The following is a 25,669-nucleotide window of genomic DNA, read 5'->3' as shown; positions in this document are numbered from 1 at the left end:
GCAGAGACTTCTTCGGTCGACCGGTGCGGTCGACCGATGGAAATATCGAGCTCTCGGTCGACCGCACCGGTCGACCGACAAACTCTTTGCTACCCACTGACGAATGAACATAGGTATGGTCGACCGGTGCGGTCGACCGCATTCTGATACATTCAAAAACCTGATTTTGACACACTTTAACAATTTGTAAAATATTCATTTGACTTTTGAAAATTGTGAAACTTTGTAAAATATTTTTAATACTAAAAACAAATTGTTTAGAAAATTAATTTTGCAAATAGGTCCTCATACTTGTAATAAATAGTATTTTATGAAAAACGCTTAAAACATAAGTATGAAAACGTGTGTGTGATATCCCAATAGCTTCAAGTGAAATCAATAACTCTTTGCCTACATTCTAGCACTAGAGAGAAAAATAAAAGCTAGCTAATATCCTCATATAGAATGCAATTCTTGAGTCTTGATATAGCTTGAGTTGGATGAAGCTTCTATTAGAATTTGTTGTTCTTGAAATAACATGAAGCTTCTATTAGAATTTGTTGTTCTTGAAATAACGTTACTTCATCACTATGCCTCCTCCTCCTTTGAATATCATCGTTGTAGCGCATATTCCATCCAATCCTCCATTTATGGTACTAACAAGCTTGATATATGAATTCACTACATTTGTACTTAATAAGCCATTAGTACCGATAATGGTGGTTGTAAAACATCATCAAAACATAAGGGCTAACACCTCGATGTATCATTCATGACAACGGCACACAATTCGTTAGTCATGCGTTCACCAAGTTTTGTGACAAGTTCTGAATGCAAAACCTTTCCTCTACAGCCTATAACCCTTCGACGAATGGTTTGTCCGAAGCTTTTAACAAAACAATCGTTAAGATCTTAACCAAGCCGACTTCCAATAGCAAACGTGATTGGAACGAGAAGCTGGGTGAGAGCTTATGGGCGTATCGCACAATGGTTTGTACACCGACCAACAACACGCCTTATTCGTTGGTATATGACTGTGAGGCCGTGTTACCGTTAGAGATTCAAATTTCATCCCTCCGTATCGCCCTAACTACAGGGATGACAACCGAGGATAATCATCAACGACGCCTCGTAGAACTTGAAGCGTTGGATGAGAGGTGGCTTGAAGCCCAACAACACATTGAGTTCTACCAAGCCCGAATGGCTAAGGTCTTCGACAAGAAAGTCAAGCATCGATCCTTCAAGGAGGGAAAGTTGGTACTCGCCGTTCGACGACCGATGATTCTTACTTCTAAGAACAAGGGAAAATTCCAGCCCAAATGGGGAGGACCGTTTGTGATAGAGACAGTCTATTCGAATGGAGCTTATCGTCTCGTCAAACCGAATGGTGACAAGATCATGATGCCTATCAACGGTAAGTTCTTGAAGAAATACTACCCTTAGTTCTCCTACAAACACCTACTGGTGCAAGAGTATAAACTACCCCTCCAAACTCCCATGAGTGCATGAGTCTAAACTGGTCCTCACCCCCTCTAACTGATACACGAGGCTAAACTGTTCCTACTTTATATACTCCGACGAGAAGCCCTATACAAGACGCTACATACAGTGTTCTTAAGTGTAACCTAGATCACCCCTCGGTCAAACCTTCCTACAGTTAGGGCCAAAATCAACTATCAAGTTAATCTTCACCTCTGATGGTCTCCCCCCAAATTTCACCTGTCGATCCTCTCCAATAGAATGATGGAACCACTCCTACTGTCATGTTAACTATCACCTCTGACAAAATCAACTTACCAATCCTCTCCAATAGGATGGTGAGCCCACAAAGCCGCTCATGTCGCGACAAACAATCCCGTCATGTTAACCCTCACCTCTGACAAAATCAACTTACCAATCCCCTTTAATGGGATGATAAGTCATCATAGTTGCTTCGATCGCAACAAAGTTCTATCATATTAATGATCACCTATGAACGCTGGCCCCATTATTCCCACGAGTAACACAATCTAAGTAGTAACCTACCATGCGACGTGTTGCTACTTTGATCAATAGTCACACTCCTACATCCCTAAACTACCTGACCTACTCCGGGTATCCTAAGCTTCTCTTAGGATGATCGATGGGTAGCAGCCTACCATGTGATGGCTCCTACAATAATTAATCGTCATACTCCTACGTCCCTGAACGATACGGTTATCCGGACATCATCGTCCTCTCGAGCGATAGTGTTCGTTAAGGGCGGCTTGCCAGGAAACATGCGCCAGTTGACACCCGAAACAAAAACCCGCCAAACGGTGAGTTATTGTTAAGACTACTGATTAGCTCACATGCACGGGCAATCGCTCTACTCGGGTTAGATTATTGATTTTTAATGTCTCAACCCCGCTTGAACTACAACGCGAAAGTCGGAATCAACCCGACCCCACGTTGCGATTAGTCAAGGGCGGAGGAGAAGCTTAGCAATTAAAGTCTAAGATAAACTCCTCGAAGGCCTGCCACACTGTGGAAAATAGTGTAGCTAGCTTAACTCAGGTGAGCAACAGACAATGAAGATCCTTATTTTTTGCATACACCCACTTGCATCCAATAGCCTTCTTACCCTTCGGTAGCTGATGCGGTATAATTATGTACCAAAATTACAAGTGCACAATTGATCAAGTTATAGTATAAAAAGTTATCGATCCCACGAGGAAGGTGATTTTAAGAGATTATTAGAATTGGTTCTTATGTTTTGTACATGACAAAATAGGATTAAAGAATAAGTGTGATTGTGGAGAGAGATATGATGAGTGATTGTTTTGAATATGTGCAAGTAACAATAAATTGAATTTTAGAGAAAAGAAATAAGAATCAAAGAATAAATGAAATCATAAGGGAAGAAAGAAGAATGAATAAAATCAATTAATAAAATCAAGAATGAAAAGAAAGTTCAAGAAAGTCAAGATGGAGGATTCAATTAAGATATGAGAAATCTAGAATTTAATCCACTAGCTAATCTCAATTACAAAATACAAACTATTCTCTTTTTAACATATTTCAACTTAGATTTATTAAGCATAGACTATCAAACCATTTAAGGAAAGTATAACCTATCAAATTATCATCTAAGCCAAAATTACTTTTCATGATAAGAACAACAACAAGATAGTAATCCTAGAATTTATAAGCATAACCTATCAAACCATTTAAGATAAGCATAGATTATCAAATTCTTCTTCTACCGATTAGTTTTCTAATTGATTATCCTAAATATTAATATTTTAAGTGAAAGAGAATAATCCATACAATACAAAGGAAATTAGACTAGTTTCATACAATTCTAAGATTTCTACAAGAATTAATTTCACATCTTAAGAAATAAAAACAAGAAGAAAAAGAACTAATTACAAAAATAAAAAGAAAAGAAAAAATCTAAACTATGAACAAGAATTAAATCTAACTACAAAGAATTAAAATCTAAACTACAAAATAAATTGCAAAAATTAAATGCAAGAAAAAAAATCTACTCTACAAATTAAAGTGCAAAAAAAATAAAAAGATAAGAAAATAAATCTACACTACAAGCATGAATGTAAATCTAACTAATAAACAATAATAAATAAATTACTAAAAAGAAATAAAAGAGAAAAATAAAAAAAATGCAAACCTTCAAATTGTTTTTCATCTCCATCCTCATCATTCAACAAAGAGGAGAAAAAAAAACAAATTTAAAGTGGAGAAAAATTATTTTCATCTCCATCCTCATCATTCAACAAAGAGGAGAAAAAAAAACAAATTTAAAGTGGAGAAAAATTATTATTATTAATTACAACAAAAGTTATAATTTTTGGAAGGCCTTCTCAATTAAGAGTAGCTCTCCTCTCCAAATAGAATTACAAAATTTTTCACACCTCTAACCTCTCACTCTCTACCCCTATTTATAGTAAATATCAGTGAATGAGAGCCATTGGATTCAAATCTTATCCAAAACCAACAAATTTCAGCATTAGATCAGTAACAGAATACCGATGGTATCGATACCGACATCGATACGGGCATCGATGCTGGCATCGATGCCCCCATAGATGCTAGCATCGATGTGAGCCTCTCTCCTGTTGCTATCCACAGATTCTTTCTTCCATTGGTTTTTAGGCTTGGACATTAGGCTTTGCTTGGACTTTTGGGCTTCAACATTTGGACTTTGGCATTTTCTCTTGATTTTCCACTGGGCTTTGATTATTAAATATTTTAAATAATTTATTTGGCTTCATGGGCTTCATTTCTTTATTAAATCAAGGGCTTGTTGTTGAGAGATGAGAATTTTGAGATTTATTCTTCATTAACCTGCAATTAAAGATAAAAACAATTATTAGTGGTATATTTATTCATATAAAATAGATAATGAGGGTATAAAATTACAATAAAATGTAATTATCAACGATGCAACAGGATCTAAACAAAGCCTCCTGTTTTAGGATCCGCTTCGCCAAGTCTTCGCGTTCAAACAGAGCGCTCATCGTGAGGGGCGCCGGCTCAGAGTCGGCATGCACCAGCTCCTCCAGGCGATACATCAGCCCCTCCAGATGATGGAGCTCCTGCTCACATCGCCGAGCAAACGAAGGACCGCCCACATGTCGGAGTCCCTCCAGACTCTTCTCCACAAAGGGGAGCACGTCATGATATCTCCCGACGCCCTGGCTGATGACGGTAGCCGTCCTGTGTAGGGCGTCCTCCAACTTCTGGAGGATGGCGAATACCAGAACGAAGGCCGGAGCAGAAGACCCTTTGGTTGAACCCGCTAGAGAGGACGGCGTCGTGTCGACGCCGGCAATAGTGGAGGAGGAAACGACCCCTTCCCCCTCAGAGACACTGTGGTTAGACTCGAAAGCCATCGATCAGAGCAAAGAGGATTCTGTGAATGTCTTCTTCAGACAAATTTTCAGAGCACGGAAACTTTGCCCAGAGAATAACGAGCATGCTATATAGCTGAAAGCTCAACGGTCGAGATTCGCTGCCTCAAATAGATTGACCGGCTTAGATCTCCCGCGATGCTTCGAGCTCGACGCCCATAAAATCCTCGGCTCTTGGGACTCCAAACCGACCATTCAGATCGAGCGCGGAAGGCGAAGTGTTCCGTCAATCCGTAATTAATAAAGACTAACGTGCCCACATCACCCTACCTGGCAATCACTCGGGTCCACAGGCGGACTTGTAGCGCAAACTCGCCCACACTAAACTTCGCATGTGGCTCTAACTCGCCAGCGCTTGAGTTTCGCTTGTGGCGTAAATTTGCTTCACTTGAGTTTCGCCTGTAGCTCTAACTCGCCAGCGCTTGAGTTTCGCTTGTGGCGTAAGTTCGTTTCACTTGAGTTTCGCATGTAGCGTAAACTCGCTAGCGCTTGAGTTACGCCTGTCAAACAAACTTGCCAGCGCTTGAGTTTCGCTCTCAGCAGAAACTCTATAGCGATCGAGTTTCACATGTGGCATAAACTCGCCTGCGCTTGTGTTTCGCTTACGACATAAACTCGCTAGCAATTGAGCTTACCTATCATGTGAGTGAGACGCTAATTAGTGACAAAAAAATTATATATGAAAAAAGTGTGTATGCAGCTTAGAGTCAAGAAAGCGCAAAGTTCATTGATTGTTTCTAGACAATACATTCGAACAAAGTTATGACTTTACAATCAAGTGAGTCACAACATTACATCCAAGAAACAAAAGATCAGACAGGACAGGTTGAGCCTACTCTTGTCCTATGAGCTTATTCTAGAAGCTTAAAAGATGCTAGCTTGGCTCTAACCATGGCTATCTTCTCTGCATGCATGGTGCAAGCCTTATCCTCTGCCTCCTACCGGCTCTAACTGCGGCTATCTTCTCTGCATGCATGGTGCGAGCCTTATCCTCTGCCTCCTACCGAACCCTTGCCTCGACTATCTTCTCTGCATGTATGGTGCGAGCCTTATCCTCTGCCTCCTACCGAACCCTTGCCTCGAAAGAAGTGTTAGCAGTAGCGTCCTCCTGAAGCAGCAGTAGAAGAGTATGCCTCTCCCTTGCAAGATCACCTTGCGCGGTCTCGCTCTGAATGCGTAGGCCCGTCAAGATTGATTCCCCTCTCCGTATGGGATCATACCTAAAAAAATTGAAGAAGCGGTAGACTCCATGTCAGATTGCAATAGGCGTTGTCGGAGATCCAAATGACAGAGAAGGGCCTTTCTATCTTCTATATCTCACCTTCGGCACTCTCGCTACCACATGGCGTAGCAACGAGCTGGAGCCAAGAATAGCGTCACCTCGGACTCCAAATCCGCATATCGCAAGTCCTCCAACTTTGTTAGGAGCAATTCCAAATCGATGAGTCTCATCGAATAGCATAGGGCAAGCCTAAAATCGCCCTAGCATCGGAGGCGGGCCATACGGTCTGAGAGGGACTGTTTCAATTCCGTGAAGGTACCTTAGCCCTGATTGATGAGCGAGATCACTTCACGGAATTTTCCAATTCCTCTAACTGGGTCAGAATAGAGTCCGAAGGTTTAGACTCCAGATCGTAGTCAGGTGCAGGAGCCGAAGAAGAGGCGTCGTCTCCCATCTTCTTCGCACCAGATGCCTTCGCTCACGGAGCCATCTTGAACGAGAAGGAAACGATGAACACGGTGACCTCTTCGACAAGGGAAGAGGGTGTTGGCCTTCTTATTTTTATGATGTTTAACAAACAATTTACTTCTAATGTTGTTTGTCTAGTGTTTGTGTTTTTGTATTTATTCTAGGCAAACAACGAGTTGGAGGTTGGATGGATTAAGCCTACACGATCATATCAAATGGAGGTTGGCGGATTTGTGGAGTGAAGCTACATACAATTCAAGTTAAAGATCAAGTTCAAGCTTCATCCGCAACGTGTACCAAGTTGAGCCTCAATGAAGATCAAGATCAAGCTTGGGTAATTTAGTTTAGGATTTATATTATGTGTGTTAAGTACGTTAAGCTCAATATCTATACACACACATTTATTGGTTTCTTCGTATATGTATATAGTTATATATATATATACATAAGTTTTGGTTTCTATGCATATATATAGTTATATATATACATACATGTGTTTTGGTTTTTATGATATTACATACTCTATTGTGTTTTAGTACTTATAGCATAGAATATGTAATTCTGTGAAAATATTGTCTTATTAGTTTGTAGACTTCAATATCAGTTTATACATGTTTTACTAAGTCTATAAAAACATTTCACAAAGTTTCAAAAGTTGGTTTATGTCAAAACATCAAAATTCAAGTATCTCATATTTTCATGTTTTGGACTATTTTGTAAAATGATGATATTTTTCACTGTAGCATATTTATTATCATGTCTACAAACATTTCCCAAAGTTTTACATTTTTTAGAATTTATTTGATATTTTTAAACGGCGTTTTAAAATCAGCAAATCAGGTTTTTCATGTGTCAGATTTCGGTCGACCGCACCGGTCGACCGATCATTTGATCTTTTATCACTGGGTGACAGAGAGTCTGTCAGTCGACCGATCCGATCGACCGAAAGCTCCATCGGTCGACCGCACCGGTCGACCGACGATGGTCCAGAATTGCTTCTTCGTGTTTTTGCTCTCTGTCGGTCGACCGACGAAATTTCCGGTCGACCAACAATAGATCCGTTGGCTTCCAACGGCTATTTCTCTGAGTTGTTTGCTGGGGCTGTTTTTGTCTTTTGACTTGGGATTTTTAGCTGAGGTTTTGGAGGATATAAATACTCTCTTTGATCTCAGTTTTCAACTAAGCTAAGAAGTTTTTAAACAAGGGTTTTAAAAAGAGTTTAAGCTTGTTTAAGCTTGTTTAAGGGTTTGGTTTAAAGCATCACAAGTGGAGGAGATTATCTTCTTGTTTGGGCTCATATCTCCATCTCTCCATCTTGATCTAGAGAAGTGTTTCTAAACTCATCTAGCAATTTATTATTTTGATTATAATTTCCATAAGCTAGATTTATATTGAGTTTAGTTTAATTGATTTTATTTATCTCTTTGTACACACACAACCATTGAGCTTATTGTATTTTCATACATTATATAATTAGGTTGTGGGATAGTGTGACATTGAGTTGAGCCTAATTGAGTTCTCACCTTGTTAGAGAGAACAATCATTTGTCATATTGTGCTTATTGTGAGATTCAGTTAGCTAGAAAACCGAGTGTGAGGTGTAAACGTTGTTCGGGTGAACGTAGAAAACCCGGTTGATAGTGGATTTCTCCCCGGGAGTGGGGAGCGGAGACGTAGGACGGAAGGTCCGAACTCCGTGATCATATTGCTTGTTTGAGTTTGTCTTTGGCATATTTGTTTTTGCATTTATCTTATATCGCCAATAGCGCATTGCTCATTTATTTCATCCACTATCTTATTTAGATTATTTACCCTTGTATTGTTTATATATCCTTGCATATATTTCTATCATATAGGATATATCTCATTATTCGTGTTGCTTATCCTAGCTTATATTCTTGTTGTATTTCATACTTGCTAGGATAACTTGTGAATTAGTTTTAATTGGCATTTAATCGGATTAGATTAGCATAAGACCCTAATCACCCCCCTCTAGGGTCTAACAGAGGGCAATATATGACATACGGCTCAAGTGCGTCTGTCGTTCAACGGTCCGGATTGGGTGTGGAACGAAGAGCCCCTCATTACACCGCCATTAATGCGAAGTGACGTGCCAACACCAACCCAGCTAGCAAGCATGTAGGACCGTAACTAGACACATAGTTACTCCCAAGTCAGTATTCGTCTCACTTTCGGTTTGATTCGCCTGTGGCAGAATTCGACTATGGCTACGCAGCTTGATTCGCGTGTAGCTAGAGTTCGTTCCCAGCTTGAACTCGCCTGTGGTTAGAATTCAGCTATAGCTTGAATTCGCCCATAGCTAAAAGTCCACCCACGGTGACCTCACGGAGAGAGATAAAAGCTGGAAGATAAGAGATAACAACAACAGGGAGGAGTGTATGCGCAAACACGTTTGGAAACTCAAAAGAACGCATCATTCACCCAGTTTTAAGACAATACATTTGAACAAAGTTATGATTTTACAATCAGACAAATCATTAACACCAAATGTCTTAACATTGTGGAGAACCTAGTCCAAGAGGCTAAAGGATGCGAGCTCCGCTTTAACTTCGGCCACCCTTCTGGCGTGGTCCATCTGGGCTTTATCTGCAGCTTCTTTCCGGGTCCGATCCTCAAAGCTAAAGGCGGTGATAAAGTATTCTTGGCGCAGCATCTGAAGGTTTCGGGTCACCTCTTCGACAGCCTTGTCAACTTTCTGGCTCTCAGATCGGAGCCCCCCTAAAGTCGTCTCCGTAAGCTCCAACTCAGCCCTCAGACGGGATATGGTGGAAGTAAATGTACCTATCCGCTCCCCCAGTGAGTGCTGCTGGTCCACCAGAAAGGTGACATGGGACTCCAAATCCGCTATTTCCCTTGAGCGGACCTCTTGATCTCATGCCTCCCGACGCCAAACTTGAGACAAGAAGCGCTCCACGTCAGCCGTGGGACCCCCTTGCAGCAGAGTCTCTAGGCACGTCAGACGCAATTTCAGATAGAGGAGCCTCTGATTGCAACGTGTGGCAAGGCGAGGTTCGCCCAACCACCTGAGATCGACCATGCGATCCAGGAGGAACTGTTTGAAGTCAGCATAGACCCCAAGGCCAAGGCTGACAAGGGAAATCACCTGCTTCGCAACATTTTCAAACTCTTCGATACGATCCTGTAGAGACAGAGATCCTGAGGGAACGGGCTCTTGACCCTGAGCAAGCGCTGCAATGGGAGGAACCTCAAGACAAGGATCCACTCCAAGTAGGGGAACGGGTTGCGAAGCGGAAGAGGCAGCAGTTCCCTCGGATTCATCGTCGGAAACGAGTATGGGCTCAGTCCCCCGCTCTCCGGTAATGGGCACTCCTTCACGAACTGCACGATGACAAAACAAAAAAAAGGGGTTAAGAGCAGGGGCATCACCTTACTCATAGACCCATAATCGAACTAAACGAGAGCCTAGACGCCAAAATACCTTCAGCAGCGGCGGCTTTGGCGGTGGAAGAGGAGGAAACACCCTTGCCCTTCTTTGAAGCATTCCTCTTCACCTTCGGCGCCATCACAAGCGCAGCAAAAAGGAAGCATGTGTTTCTCTTTTGAAAAGACAACTAAAGCCATGATACCCCCCAACACAGAGGGAGGGGCATTAAATACATGGCATGGGTGAACGCTCACTATTCGATTGGACCGTTCGAATCAAATAGTCACAGATAAGGCGAGGCGATACCAAATCTCACACGAACGATCGAGATGTGCCAGTTTCCCACACGATCTTTGGCCAACGGTTCAGATCGGGCATGAAGAACAGAGAACCCCACTATGCCATCTTTAATGGGAAAAGACGTGCACACGTGATCTTAATTGGTAGGCACGTGGCCCACCAAAAGCAAAGCCCACCTACGAATTAAATTCGTCAGGCGAACCCGCATGTATTGAGCTCGCCCGAAGGCTCAGACTCGCACACTATTGTGACTTGCCTAACTAAGGCTTAATCACAATTGGGATTTGAACCGCTTTTGAGTTCGCATGAAGATTGAACCCAGTTGGGACTCATGCAAAGCTTGAAACTATTCGCAGTACCACCTAACGCTGAAGTTCGCATGCAGCAGGGACTTACCCATAGCCAGGAGTCACCCGATGCGAATCAACCGACGGTTAACTTGACAGCGCCCGCGGTGACCAGCGACAAAACGAACACACATAGAATAAAAGGAGCAATGACTGGGATAAAAACACGATTCCATTCATTAAGAGAGATTTGAATACAATGATACAATCAAAAGCAAATTACAAATCTCTCAGTCGCGAATACAACTCGTGAATCTCTTCAGCACGCCTGAGCTTGAGCCTCCTCAGGATCTCTCGACGAATATCCTCCTCAGAGCGTGAAAGCAAGTCTTGGACAGTGTGCCTCACCTCCTTGAGGGCTCGGTCTTTCTCCTCAATAGCGTCAACGGCCAGCTGCCGTCGAGACCCAAGTTCCTCCAACTCCCCCATCACCTGTTCGCGAGCCTTCTCCTGGGTAGCCAATAAGGCCTGCGCATTAGCGATGATTTGTTTGGTCTCCGCTATCTCCAAAGACAGGCGGGAGATGCGGGAATCAGCCTCTTGGTGTGTCGGGCTTGCTCGCTCGTTCTCGACCGTAGCGCGCTCCAGCTCTTTCGTCAGCCTTGCATCCAACGACGTTGTCTCCTCCAGTCTACTATTGCGATCCTCTAATGCTATCTGGACATCGCCAGATGCGAGATGAAGAATCTCGAAACTCATGGTGCGAAGGGCAAGCAGCTGTCGGATGGTCTGTTCTGCCTCCTCTAAACGTTTGAAGTACGGATTGGTGGCGGAGGGACCCAGTAGCCTGATCAAGAAGCCCATATGATATTCAAGGGCCTCCTTGAACTTCTCAAAGGGGTAGCTTTCTTCCAAAGCGAGCCTGATGATGTCTGCAAGGGTGTCTTAGAGGCTGGCAATGGTTCGATCCACCAACTTTTTACACGAACGAGCCAAGAGAGAGAGGGTGGCCTCATCAACATGACGCCAATGTCGCCAATCACGGAGTGTCGGGACCGAAAGCACTGGCAGCCACGACAGGGCGGGATGTGGGTAACAGACCACCAATTGAAGACTGAAGGCACAAAACCGATACCATCGGGGTCTTGACCATGGATCTGAGCGTGACCTCAACGGTCATCGAGATACGGGGCGAGGGATCAACCACCACACGGGTAGATGCTTCCCCTCGGGCAGAAGCCCCTTGGGCTGACGACCCTATCTCGACCGACGCTTCTTCAGGAGTGTGAATCTCCCCTTCAGAGTCAGACGGTCCCTCATCACTTGACATCATCTCATGGATAGAGTCATCATCTTCGTTGTCCATTTCGCTACCCTCTTCAACCGACTGATCAACCCAAGAGGGGGGATACTCTTTTCTAGCGGCATCTGAGGCTGGGGCAGCTGTGAATATAGGAGGGAGGTTAACAATAACATTTGAAAAGAACCCCATGGGAAGTTTAGTAGAGATAGATCGGCTGAGGCATTCGGACGCATGCTGCTTGCCTGAGTCGCCAAGCTCTGCCTCATGCCTTCTCGCCCCCCCCCCCCGTCTTCATCGGAAGGAATGGGCGATCGCCTCCTCAAGCTGTACCTACATTTGAGGTTAACACGGAGACATCAATAATGCTAATTCCGACACATGCACATGAGGATAGCGGTACTAAGGGTTACCTCTCGGCATAATGGTGGGAGTCGTTGAAACCACCACCTGTTGCTCCACAGAAGACGATGAGGGAACGACCTCCGAAGTTGCCGGAACCATCACCGAGGCAGTAAGTGAAGCGGGCGTAATACCACTGGTCGTAGGAGTAGTCACCCTAGGAATTAGCATAGGGTTTGCGTCATCCTGGCCTCTCACCACTCCGATAGCCTCAGCCGCCTCCTCGTGATGGGCCTTCTTGGCCACCTCCACCCTAGAACTGTCGGCCGTGGCGTCACGTTGTCGCTTGGAAAGAAGAGAGCTGCTAGGATCCAGGAGCGGCATCCCCAGCCGCCCAGCGATTGCTCCCCGGGCCTATTCCAGGTGTTCACCTGCCCGAGCCAACTCATCAGATCCTCCCGGCACGTCAACAGGATCCAATTGAGGATGAGGGGATGGGGTGCAAGCCGCGAATTCCCCGAAGTCTCCCGAGCCAGCGTGAAGATCCTCAGCCTCCTCTTCAGGGACCCCTTCAAACTTGAGGAGCGGGGATCTACCCTCGAGCGGCGCCCGCGCTCTGCCAGACAAGAACTTTGAAACCGAAAGCCCTCAGGGTTTGCGCTAGCACCTCGATACCACCGATAATAGAGGAGCAAATGACGAAGGTCACGATCCATAGCCGGTAATTCGAAGTGCACATTGGTGCCACCGGCGTAGGTCCAGAACCACCCTCGTGCACCATCAACCAAACCTCCTTCGTAATAAAAATGAGGATTGGTGTTCCCAACATAGAGCTGGTCATACCCGAACTGACGGGCAAACCTACAAGGGAAATAAGGCTCGAGGTAACACACAGAGCCCGTTCGCAAGACGTGATACCCCGGCCGGATGTTAACTAACCATTAGAAGGCGTCGCAAGAGAGAATGGTGTTATGGCCTGCCGTCGACATGTCCTGAAGCGACTCGCCATAGCCACCCCCAGTGAAGTAAGGGAAGAATCGTCGGAAATTGTAATGACCGAAATAAGACAACGTCTTCCTCATGTTGAGGACGTCCTTACACTTCTAAGAGCATCTTTCCAGACATTGGACGAACATGACAGATCCCTCCTCCTGTAGAGCCGCTAGGGCACTCATCAAACACTCACAATGGTATACGAACCACGCCATCAAATAAGTGTACGGCAGCCCCACTCTCGGATTAGGGGTCTTAACAACTTTGCCTTCACCCTCGTCAACATACGACATGCGGAAAAACTGGTTTGTCAGTGTGCGAAGCCCCCTTTGAATACAGGCTACCGTTACCGACACCAACGCATACGGCCTCCCATAGGCTAGGCGTACCATAGGGTAAACCACTTCCACCGGAAGTGCCTCGAAGGAGTGGGTGGGAACCACACACCTCTTCAACCAAAGCATGAGGTATCCCACGAGCAGAGCCTTTGCGGATATAGGAGACTTAGCCAGGTGGTGGAATGACTGGTGTAGGCTGTCTAAAAAAGATAGCTGATTCCCCATCAAACACCAATGATGGAAGTTACAATCTGACGACTTCCAGAAGGCTATCTTTAGCAACACTCTGACAGAAAGAGATTACAAATCGACGATCTCTTCAAACCAAGACGTGGAAGTCCTCCCTACGTACCATCTTCAAGACACAACACCAATTTGATTACCTACGCAGCTTCGACCGCTTTAAACAAAAATACAGCTGCTTATGTGAGATGATTGATCTTGATGGCTGCGACAACAACATAACTAATATTATATTAGCAACTATTAGAGGTGTTGATGAGCAGTGTAATGATATTTGACACACTGAGGAGCACATGGTTAAATCATGCAAAGAAATTTTAGTGGAGATTGTGACCTACAGTTGATAGAGCGTTATGGCCTGAATAAGACCTCCTTTACTGGTCATTGGTGTCATCCATATATAAAGACAGAGAAACCCGAACGCAGATTCAACAAACAGCTCGAACGCAGCTTCAACAAACAGCTCGAACGCAGCTTCAATAATCAGCTCGAACGCAGCTTCAACAAACAGCTCGAACGCAGCTTCAATAATCAGCTCGAACGCAGCTTCAACAAACAGCTCGAACGCAGCTTCAATAATCAGCTCGAACGCAGCTTCAACAAACAGCTCGAACGCAGCTCCATCGCTGCCAAACGCAGTTCATCAATCGCTGCCAACGCAGCTCATGAATCGCTGCCAAACGCAGCTCATCAATCGCTGCCAACGCAGCTCTATCGCTGCACGACGCAGCTCGTCACAGCAGCTCTTTCCAATTACCGCCAGAACGCAAGTCAAGGTTCTAACTCATTCAAACGTGATCGTAACAACTTTGAAGCTGTTCTCTACCTACGATATAGGGAGTGGTTTACGTGGGTTGTTACACCCGATTAATGGGGTAACTAAACCCCCATTTAGGCGCGGATTATGGGGGCAGTTACACCCCTAACCCCCCTATAAATATCAACAAACTCAACAGAGTTAAGGATCAGATTTTTGATAATCAGATCGAGGGACGGATTTTTGGAGATTGGATTTTGATTACTTGGAGAGGATCTTTTGATCAGATTTCCTAGAATCAGAAAAAGAGGATTGACTAGACGTTAGATACTTGGCTTATTAACCGAATCATTTTCGGTTCAAACAACTCTTTTTATCAGAGTTTGTTACTCATTCTGAATCACAAAACTCGTCAAGAGTTATCAACCAGACAAGACTGCTGTTCCAGTGAGCATAGATATTCAGATCGTCAACGAGAAGTAAACTCGACGCAAGCACTCGAGGGAGGCATCTCATCGCCACCGCGAAGAACCCAGAATTAAACAAAGGAGAGAATCCAGATCATTCTCTTCTCTTTTGTAATCAGGAATTCAAATTGTAATATCCGACGTTCACCTCACTGGAACAACCGTCGAAACTCTTGTTGTGGAGTTTGACCAAGCCAAGTACGAGGAGGCTCTCTCCTCTGGATCGCTTAGCCCCAAGGCTAGGCGAGATGCCTGTAAGAGCTCTAAAGAGGTTTTAACTGCTGTTGAGACGCCAAAGAAAGCCCTCTCCTTTGGCCAAAGCCTCAAACTTGCTCTGCAAGCTGAAGATCTCGCACCTGTTTCGACACAGCGTGTACAGGGTTATAAGAGGCCTATGACAGAGAAAGGCCTAATCAACGTCGACAACGCTGCTGCTAAGACTTTGAAACAAGCCAAGAAAAATGCCGCTCGAAGACGGAGAAGATCCATCCGACGAGCACATCTCCGAGAAAATCAATCCTTGGTCCAACGCAGACGGAGAAGATCCATCCGACGAGCACATCTCCGAGAAAATCAATCCTTGGTCCAACGCAAGGATTGCGTTTCCGAAGCTCTGCCCAAGCATTGCGTTCATACTCCAGAATGCACACTTCGAGGTAACGAATCCAATTATGAACCTCGGGTGATTCAACTTAAACGCGACCCTCAGTGGTGCGTTGTCTAATCAAAACACAACCCTGCTAAAGGAAAACAGACGCCTCATGAGTGCGTCCAAACAAAACAAGACCTTAAAGGGTCTGTTTCATCGACTGAACGCAGGCCAAGGCCTGGTGTTTATAAATCACAATGCGACCCTCGCACTTCGCTTCCCGAATACGATGTGGTCCGCCAAGTTAAAAAGAATCGAAGTGGACTTAAGATTCACGTCCACCAAGAACCAGTCTCGCCCCCTCAGAAACAGAGGGTCCTATCTCCGATGAAGAGTCAATCTCAAAACCCCGACTTACGGGAGTTACTCTCTAAAAGAAAACCAATACAACAGGCGAATCATTCCTGCCATTGTGAGAGGATTATTTCAGCAGTCCTCTCCGAGTGCCGATGTTGCGCACCTGAACCCCGACAATCGGTGTTCGACAGATTGGCGGATGTCGTCAGACCTACCAAGAGACGACGCCATCATAAGAAGAAAGATTCTGAAGCCGAGTATCCTCAGGTTACTATCAACATGACCGGCAGAGGGAAGATCTCGTATCCTAGTTCTGATGAATCAGAAAGGAGCCATTCCCCGACTGTTCGAGAAATTTGTGACGAGTTCGAAGGGGTGTATCGGCATACTCGGTCACGGACCAGAGCTATACGACTAATTAATTATCAAAAGTTAGCCAAAGGGATTACGACGAGTGATGAACATTCGGCAATATAGCTGAATCTCAATCTTCAAGTTCTGTTGGAGCACAAAAAGTTTCTGTTTACATGACGGGAAACCCCGAAGACATAGCCAAAAGGGTGGACGAACATCATGTCATGCTCCAGGCGCAACAGAAGACGCTTCTCCAATTAAAGGACATGTTGGCCCAGGTTCTGGCAGAAAAAGGCTAAAAACCTGAATCTTCCCGGAAGACAACATCAAAGGGAAAGCAAAAAGTACACGAACATTCAGATCGTGAGACTCACAACCTGGGATCCTCTTCTGAAGGTGAGAAGGAGGTGGAAAAAGAGCTATATCCTCAGTCAACCAAAGTAGATGAGCTAGAAGCCCGCCTTAATGCAATGGCCAACAGAAGCGAGCTTCGCGAGGAAGGAGTGATACAACCTTACCCTGCTCCCTATCCGAAAGTTTAAGGCCCCGACGCTACAACCTTTTGACGGTACAGGATCACCAAATCAGCATATCTACTACTTCAAGTCTCAGACTGGAGATGTAGTGTCAAACGATGCCATTCTGACCCGGCTATTCATCGGTACCCTCAAAGGTGTCGCCTTTGAATGGTTTATGAAACTGCCTGCTGGATCTATTCAGAAAGGGGTAGATTTCGAAAGGCTTTTCTTGGCCAGATTCTTTGAAGACGACACAGAGGTCTCAGCCCCGACTCTTCTCGCCACTAAGTAGAAAAAAAGAGAATCTATCAAGACCTATGTTGAAAGATTCCGCAGCATGGCATTGCGATGCCCCTCAGGTATGACTCAATCAACCTTGGTTGAAACTTGCAGGCACAACTTGCAGACCCAGCTCCTTGCTCAGATGGGGGTAGCAGAATGTCGCTCCTGGAGACAACTGATTGTCGCTCGGGTCAAAGCTGAAGAAGAACCACAACCCAAGCCGCAGCAGCAACGCAATCAGAACAACGCCCAACGATCTAAGGAAAAAGATACTTTAGCAGCTAATTATACACAAGTACCACCGCCGACTAAGCAAGGCAAGACACCCAATCAGCAAAGAGCGCCCAAGCAGTATTCGTTCAAAGAAGAGCATGTGGACACTCTATTCCAACTACTTCGGAAGAACAATAAATTGCAGCTCCCTGAAATCAGAAAACCAGATGAAGCAGGAAAGGTAGATGACCCCAATTACTGTCGCTATCATAGGTTCTTGGGACATCCTACTAGAAAGTGCTATGTCTTCAAAGACATCTTGCAAAATTTGGTGAACGCTAACGTACTCACTCTGAAGCCGGAACAGAAGACTGTATCTACTAACCTGATTGCGGTCCAGTTCGGTGAGTTCCCTCCTGTAGCTGCTGCAGATGATGTCATTCCCGTCCATAAAGGGAAAATGCACTTGAAAAACACCGACTTACACAACCAGAAGGGCAGGGGGTTGGTACCCCTTACTATTCCAAAAGGAGAGATCATGTGGGTCTATCCTGACCTAATTGAAGATCAGCAATCGACAAACACCTCGTTCAGACAGAAAAGAGGCAAGGCTAAGTCATCCAACATGATTAGCCCCTCTGTTAATGAGAATAATGACCATCTCAAACCTCTCACCGACTCAGAAGAAGAGAGGATCGTCCTAGCAGCATACCCAGAAGGTAACCCCGGTACTCGGTCGGGGAAAACTTATTTGAGGAATTATGACCAGAACGCTCAAGAAGCTGAAGAACAGCCCCAAGACGCTGGGGGTTCTGTGCTAAAGAAGCCGGTTGATAAGGGGAAGAAGCAAAAAGAGCTCCGGTTCAACAAAAATCTTCACCAAGATCTTGGCGAAACAAATGCCCCTTACCAATTTAATGTGATGGCACAGTTGGCCAACATACCAGCCAGGATCACCCTTTACGAGCTCTTGAAGTTGTCCAAAGCCACCAGAGAAGCTCTGATTGAAGCTTTGAAGAACACGGAGAGCTTCATTACCCAAGTTACTCCAATTCCCGAAGCATCTGAAGATCAATCCTGTCTGCAATGTTTACAAGCAGTCACAAGCCTGCCCTACATATCATTCACTCAGGAAGATATGCAAGTGAAACATAAACATGACAGACCCCTGTATTACACAGGATATATTGGGTCATCAGAAATCAGCCGTGTTCAGGTCGACCCAGGCTCGGCACTTAGCATCATGACATACAGAGTTATGCAAGTTTTAGGGATTCCCTTACATCGGTTACATGCTACCCAAACCACTATCTTCGGATTCAATGCTAACAGCACTCGGCCTATGGGAAAGATCAAGCTCAGATGTCAAATCGGAGATCTTAGATCCGAAGTGGCTTATTACATTATAGATGCGGACACATCCTACAATCTGTTATTAGGACGACCATGGATTCATGCAAATCGCGTTGTCCCATCCACATTGCATCAAGTCATGAAGTATGTCAATGATGAAGACGAAGTTCGAACCCTGATTGCGGAGAAATACCCCTTCAAGGGAGTGGAAAACTTCCACACCGATTCAGTCTTCTACTCAGAGTCGCAAGAGGAAGAAGACGTCGACAGTGGTAATAAGGCAGATGTCGAACCAGACCCGGAAGGGAATTGCCCATGGGAGCTGAACTTTAATGTAATTGGTCCAGTCGAGAACAATAATAATGTACCAAGTGAGGGCGAGTGGTGCATTAATGAAGATTTTATTTTAGCGTACTTGTCGGATGAATCTTTTAAAGTTGGACAAATAGAGAATAATCATAATACAGGTACCAGCTCATGGCATACATTGCGTGCAGAAGCATGCCTCACATTGCCGGGCTTAAACTTCGGGAGAGGAAGGCGAACACCAATTCGGATGTCTCTCACTCCCGAAGGAAAACCTCCGGATTACTATCAAAAAACCGGAAGAGGCGTGGGCTACGTCACAACCCCGTCAGCCTCAGAGAACGAAATCAGTAACTACCTGCGTCACGACCATTCCTCTGAAACATCTTCTTGTGAATCCGACGTCAGCGTTGGGCCTTTCTTTAAAAGCCTAACTGTGAACATGGTTTCGACCAGTCATCCAGATGAAGACGCAGGGGGTGACGAAGAGTTAGTCGAATCAACCGATGATCCTTGGATCAAATGTCTTAACATCCTGTGGGATATGCGCTTTGAACAACGCGAACCACCCACTGAAGATAAAGTGATTCCGGTCAACATGGGAGATGAATCTAACCCCAAGCCTATTTTCATAGCCGAAGACTTATCATCATCCGAAAAAGAAGATCTTATATCTCTCATCCGAGAATATATAGATGTCTTTGCTTGGAATTATGAAGACATGCCTGGTCTTGACCCAAAAGTGGCCATGCATCGTCTCAACATCGATCCGGATGCCAAACCTGTTAAACAACAGCAACGTCGGTTTCGTCCAGAGATCATGGAATCAATTGAGTCAGAAGTTAAAAAGCTCATAGATTCGGGTTTCGTTAGGGAAGAGCAACACCCCGACTGGGTGGCTAACATCGTCCCAGTGCCCAAGAAGAACGGTAAAGTCCGGATATGCATTGACTTCCGTGACCTTAATGCAGCTTGTCCAAAAGATGAGTTTCCGCTTCCTATCACCGACGTCATGATCGATAACACCTGTGGATATGAAAGGATGTCTTTCATGGACGGGTTTTCCGGGTACAATCAGATCAAGATGCACCCAGAAGACGAAAAGCATACCGCTTTTAGAACACCACTGGGGGTATATTGCTATACAGTGATGCCATTCGGCCTGAAAAACGCGGGTGCAACTTATCAACGTGCAATGAATGTCATCTTTCACGAGCACCTACGTAAGAAGATCGAGTGCTATGTTGACGATATAGCAGTAAAAAGCCAACACAAAGGTGATCATCTTACAGACTTGAAGACAATGTTCGATATCATGCGAGCACATCAATTGAAGATGAACCCGACAAAATCATTCCTCGGGGTATCAAGTGGAAAATTCCTGGGATTTATCGTTACCTCCAAGGGAATTTCTCTCGACCCGGAAAAAGTGCGTGCTATCCAAGACATGCCACCGCCTAAGAATCTCAAAGAGCTCAGGGGTTTGTAAGGGAGATTGGCTTATATTCGTAGATTTATATCAAATCTCTCAGGGCGTTGCCAACCTTTCTCTAAGCTCATGAAGAAAGGAGTATCATTTGTCTGGGATAGAGAATGTCAAAAAGCATTCGAGGAGATTAAGGAGTACCTTACTCAACTGCCGGTTCTTGTAGCCCCAAAATCAAGGAAGCCATTCCTGTTATATGTGAGAGCCATGGAACATTCTCTTGGAGCTCTGTTAGCCTAGAATAATGATCAGGGTCAAGAGCAAGCCATCTATTACTTAAGCAGGACTATGATAGGAGCCGAACACCGATACAATCCAGTTGAAAAAGAATGTCTCGCCTTGGTATTCACAGTTCAAAAGATGCGACACTACCTAGTGGGACAAACAATTCACGTCATCTCTAAAGTGAATCCCTTGAGAGCTCTGATGACGAAACCGTCATCTCTAAATTGTCGGCTCGCAAAGTGGGCCATTCTCTTGTCACAATATGATATGCAGTTTTTGCCCCAAAAGGCAGTCAAGGGTCAAGCATTGGCAGATTTTTTAGCTGATCACCCGGTGCCAGGGACATCTAAATTATATGAAGAGTTGCCTGATGAAGTCGCTGAAACTTACGTTACTCAAGAAACCACACAGGTGTGGAAATTATTCTTTGACGGTGCATCTAGAGCAAACCCTCACGGAGCAATCACCGCAGGAGTGGGGGTCGTACTCGTTTCTCCGAACAGTCACGTAATCCCAAGGGGGTTATCCCTAATCGAACCCTGCACCAACAATGTAGCCGAGTATAATGCTCTACTATTAGGAATGCAATTTGCCGAAGAACTTAATGTTCAGCACCTCGAAGCTTACGGTGACTCTCAGCTCATCGTTAATCAAGTCCGAGGGGAATACGAAGTGCGGCATGAGGATCTTATCTCGTATCATATCGCAGTGCTAAAGCAAGCTGAGAAGTTTAAAGATTTCTTTATCGGATACATTCCACGAACTCAGAATGCTTACGCAGACGCTTTAGCCTCGCTGGCAACTTCATTAGCGTTACCTCCAGGGGCTGAAACTACAATCTCGGTTACAGGACGCGAGTTATACTGCTTCAAGATTCCTATGGAGGAAAGCTCCGATGAGACGATGACAGGGGAAGTCTGTACAACCTCGATGGAGTTTGAAGCTAGAGATTGGCGATTCCCGTATATCGACTATGCCATATACAAAATATTGCCTGATGACCCTAAGGAAGCGGCCACTATCAAACGAAAGACCCTCCAGTTCTATTATGATGCGGTTTCTCGAACCCTATATCATAAATCACACGACGGAGTTTTGCTTCGATGTCTCTCTCGAAAGGAAGCGAAAGAGGCCCTTAAGGAAGCTCACGACAGAATGTACGGGGCTCATCAGCCCGGAGCTAAATTAGGAGATCGCCTTCGACGAATTGGCTATTATTGGCCAAAGATGTTTTCAGACGCAGTCGACTATGCTAAACGCTGTCACGCATGCCAAATTCATGGAGATTTTATCCATCAAGCGCCAGGTAATTTACATCCTACATCTGCAACTTGGCCATTTGAGATGTGGGGCATGGATATTGTGGGACCAATTTCTCCTCCGACTTCCAAAGGACACCGGTTCATTCTGGCCGTGACCGACTATTTCTCCAAATGGGCAGAAGCAATCCCGTTGAAAGAAGTCAAGACTTCGAATGTGATCAAGTTCATTAAACATCACGTTGTCTATCGCTTTGGAGTCCCGAGACGAATAGTTCACGACAACGGAACACAATTCGTTAGCTTTGGATTTCAGAGATTCTGTGATAAATTGCGCATCCAAAGCGTCGCATCTACGGCATACTATCCGCCAGCAAATGGTCTTGCGGAAGCTTTCAACAAAACCATAGTAAAGCTTATCAAAAAGTTTGTTTCCAAAAGCCGACGTGATTGGGACGAAAGACTTGGCGAATGTTTGTGGGCCTACCGAACAACAGTGAGGACCTCTACCAGAGCTACGCCATTCTCCTTAGTATACGGCTGTGAAGCTGTATTACCACTTGAGATTCAGATCCCGTCTCTGAGAGTCGCGGTCACAACTGGACTGACAGACGAAGAGAAACACCAACGACGCTTGCAGGAACTCGAAGCTTTAGACGACAAGAGACTCCAAGCTCAACAACAGATTGAACTATATCAAGCTCGTATTTCCAAAGCCTACAACAAAGGGTTAAGGAATGGATTTTCAAGAAAGGTGATTTGGTTCTGGCTAATCAACGACCCATGGTGATGACTCATAAAACCAAAGGGAAGTTTAATCCCAAATGGGAAGGGCCTTTTATCGTTGAGACAGTCTATTCCAACGGAGCTTACCGTCTCATCAACAAGAAAGGCGACAGACTTATGATGCCAATTAATGGGAAGTTTCTTAAGAAATATTACCCGTAAGCTGCAAGTCTCTTGAGTTTAGCTGGGGGTTGCTTATCAAATGTTCGTTTGAGTAAAGAAGTTCTCCTACTTTGTATGTCGTCAAGTTAACATCACACCTCTGACGATTTAAGTTATTGAGAATCATTATAATAAAAGAATTTTCCAAAGTCTTTCAGATAGCTATCAGCATAATCTGTTTGGTGAAAGTCCCAATTTTGACTGCGTCAGTCCTCTTGAACTCAAGTCCTATGGCTGCGTTCAAAACAAGTCTACAGCGGCGTTTCAAGTCCCACGACTGCAAGACCTGACTGCGTTCAGTCCTCTTGAACGCAAGTCCTTTGACTGCGTTCAGTCCTCTTGAACGCAAGTCCTATGGCTGCGTTCAAAATAAGTCTACAGCGGCGTTTCAAGTCCCACGACTGCAAGACCTGACTGCGTTCAGTCCTCTCGAATGCAAGTCCTTTGACTGCAGCTGCGTTTCAAGTCCTACAGCTGCAGAACCTGGCACTGCGTTCGCACCAACGAACGCACAACATGATCATTTCAACTTCCAGAAGATGTCCTCAATGGGCCTGTGTTCAAATCATACGAACACAAAGGAATAATTTGCAGAAGTTCCAACATCACAACAAGACTGCAACATCCCAGACAAACACAGAAAAATGCAAGAAAAACAGCAGCAGTTCATTTCATGCAGATAATAAGTGTTTGAGGAAGTAGCATAGAGTTGTTACAAAATCAAAAGTAAGAGTTGCTGGGGTTTAAAGTAAAGAGAAACTCATAAGATGAGCCTTTGTATTCGATATGGATTTTTCGTGCTTCGTCAGCACCTCTTCTCTAATTCTCTTGTGAAGCTGAGCATCAGATTCCGCAGCAGCAGAGGCCTCCTGTTTTAGCACTTCGACAGCCTCCTTCTCAGCCTGAATTTCTGATGCGAGAGTGGCATCCTCAAGGCTGAACTCTTCCTGAGTTATCTCCCCTGCATTCAGTCTGGCCTTGGCTTGGCGACGTTGCTTCTGCAAGTTCCAGATACGAGCCTTCTTCTCTGAAATATCCAGAACTCGGACCCTATCAGAAATCCCCTCCTTCAGCATAGCTTCGCCGATGGCCCATTGGATTTTAGACTCCAAGTCTGTGTGCTGCAGCTCCTCTAGATAACGAGGGGCCCCCGAGTATCGATATATCGTCTCGTCAAAGCGCTTAGCGCAGAAGGGGTTGACTTCCGCAAGAGCTTTCAACCCTTCCACAATAGGCGCTCGAAACTCAGAGAAAGAGCCCCACCCGTGCATCACAATGCAGAAAGCTTGCCTCACCAAGTTTTCTAAACGTCTGGAAAGAAAAAGAACAGAATGGGGAAACAGACGAACCTTCTCATCACACACCCGCTCGAAGTCCTCGTGCGGGAAGATCACAGAGATGGGTGGAATAAGAGGGACGTCTTCTTGAGATGATCTTTCTCCTTCATCGTCAGACACGACGATAGGTTCAGCGGCAGAAGCCCCACCTTGCAGACAAGCCAAAAGCAAAGTCAGAAATGCAGATAAATGCAAACGCAGTGATCTAAGCATGCGTCAAGATCAGTCTGAACGCAAGGAAGCTAAACCTACGTTGAACAGCTATGAACGCAAGGTTTCCTCCTGCGTTCAGGATTTAGGGATCAACCCTTCAACTTATCAATAAACACGGAAGTTTTCTTCCACATTCAAGATCAAAGAACACATGAATGATTGTTCGTATCTAAAACGAACAAATCTTATCAACAAATACAGAAATTTCTCCGTGTGTTCAACGTCAAGGGTTTGATTCTTCACCATTACAATGGACACAAGAACTTCTTTTATCATCCAAAATCAAAGAGATGAACAGTTTTTCGTCAAGAAACATACAAGTTCTTTTCAAGATCGAAGAGACGAATCTTATTCGTCATCATCAACCAAAGTCCAGTCAGGGGATTTCAAGAACACATATCACAAAGAATACTTAAACAGAGAAGAAAACGAGGATTACCTCGATGACCAGACGCCGGAGGCGTCGACGACGGTCCGGAGGCAGATTCAGAAGCACCCTTCAACGGCGGAAGAATGTCCGCCATCTGTTCGTGAGATCTCTTGGGAGCCATGGCCAGACGACGAAATCAAATCATGGAAGAATTAACGAGAAGAAACTCGTTTCTGGGTGCAAGAGAGAAGTCTAAGTGTTAAGGCTTCTGACAAGACTAATCAAACCCATTTTATAATAATTAATAACGGTGCAGAGTTCCAAGACTCCCCGTTGAGAAAGGCCTCTTCGTCATCATTACGGCCGCTTCAGCTTCCTGTTAGACGCGGGACAAAGCCCTGCGTCCATAAAAAGTCGGACCAAACGCAACAGTTTAGAGACGCGTTCTTTCAAAAATACGCAGTCCCACTCAAGGACATGAACGCAGGGGGTACCCCTAGTTCTAGAATTGGAATTCTTGGGAAATATGCTGCTTTAGCTTAAAACTTTTGTACATTTCTTATGTCAGCATTAAACCCATTATGGGTTTCATTGCTACAGAGTTTGAACTCTATTTTCCTCAAAGTTGCTCCAAACGCAACACTTCTACCTTATCGACTCTCGTCAATAGAGCGATAAGTCCTCAAAGTTGCTCCAAACGCAACACTTCTACCTTATCGACTCTCGTCAATAGAGCGATAAGTCCTCAAAGTTGCTCCGATCGCAACACTTCTACCTTATCGACTCTCGTTAATAGAGCGATAAGTCCTCAAAGTTGCTCCAAACGCAACACTTCTACCTTATCGACTCTCGTCAATAGAGCGATA

At 44.8% G+C, this 25,669-nt stretch overlaps 1 protein-coding gene across 1 annotated transcript; it reads right to left on the bottom strand.

The window, feature by feature from the left end:
• Window positions 10,833-11,417, bottom strand: LOC109826658 (tropomyosin alpha-1 chain-like). The gene has a single exon (XM_020393678.1). It carries the CDS (start codon window positions 11,415-11,417, stop codon window positions 10,833-10,835), a length of 585 nt encoding a protein of 194 aa, XP_020249267.1.

Source organism: Asparagus officinalis, chromosome 10 (genome assembly GCF_001876935.1).
Source record: "Asparagus officinalis chromosome 10, Aspof.V1, whole genome shotgun sequence".
Lineage (NCBI taxonomy): Eukaryota > Viridiplantae > Streptophyta > Magnoliopsida > Asparagales > Asparagaceae > Asparagus > Asparagus officinalis.
Note: the sequence above shows the minus strand (reverse complement) of the source record. Positions and strands in the feature narration are given on the sequence as shown.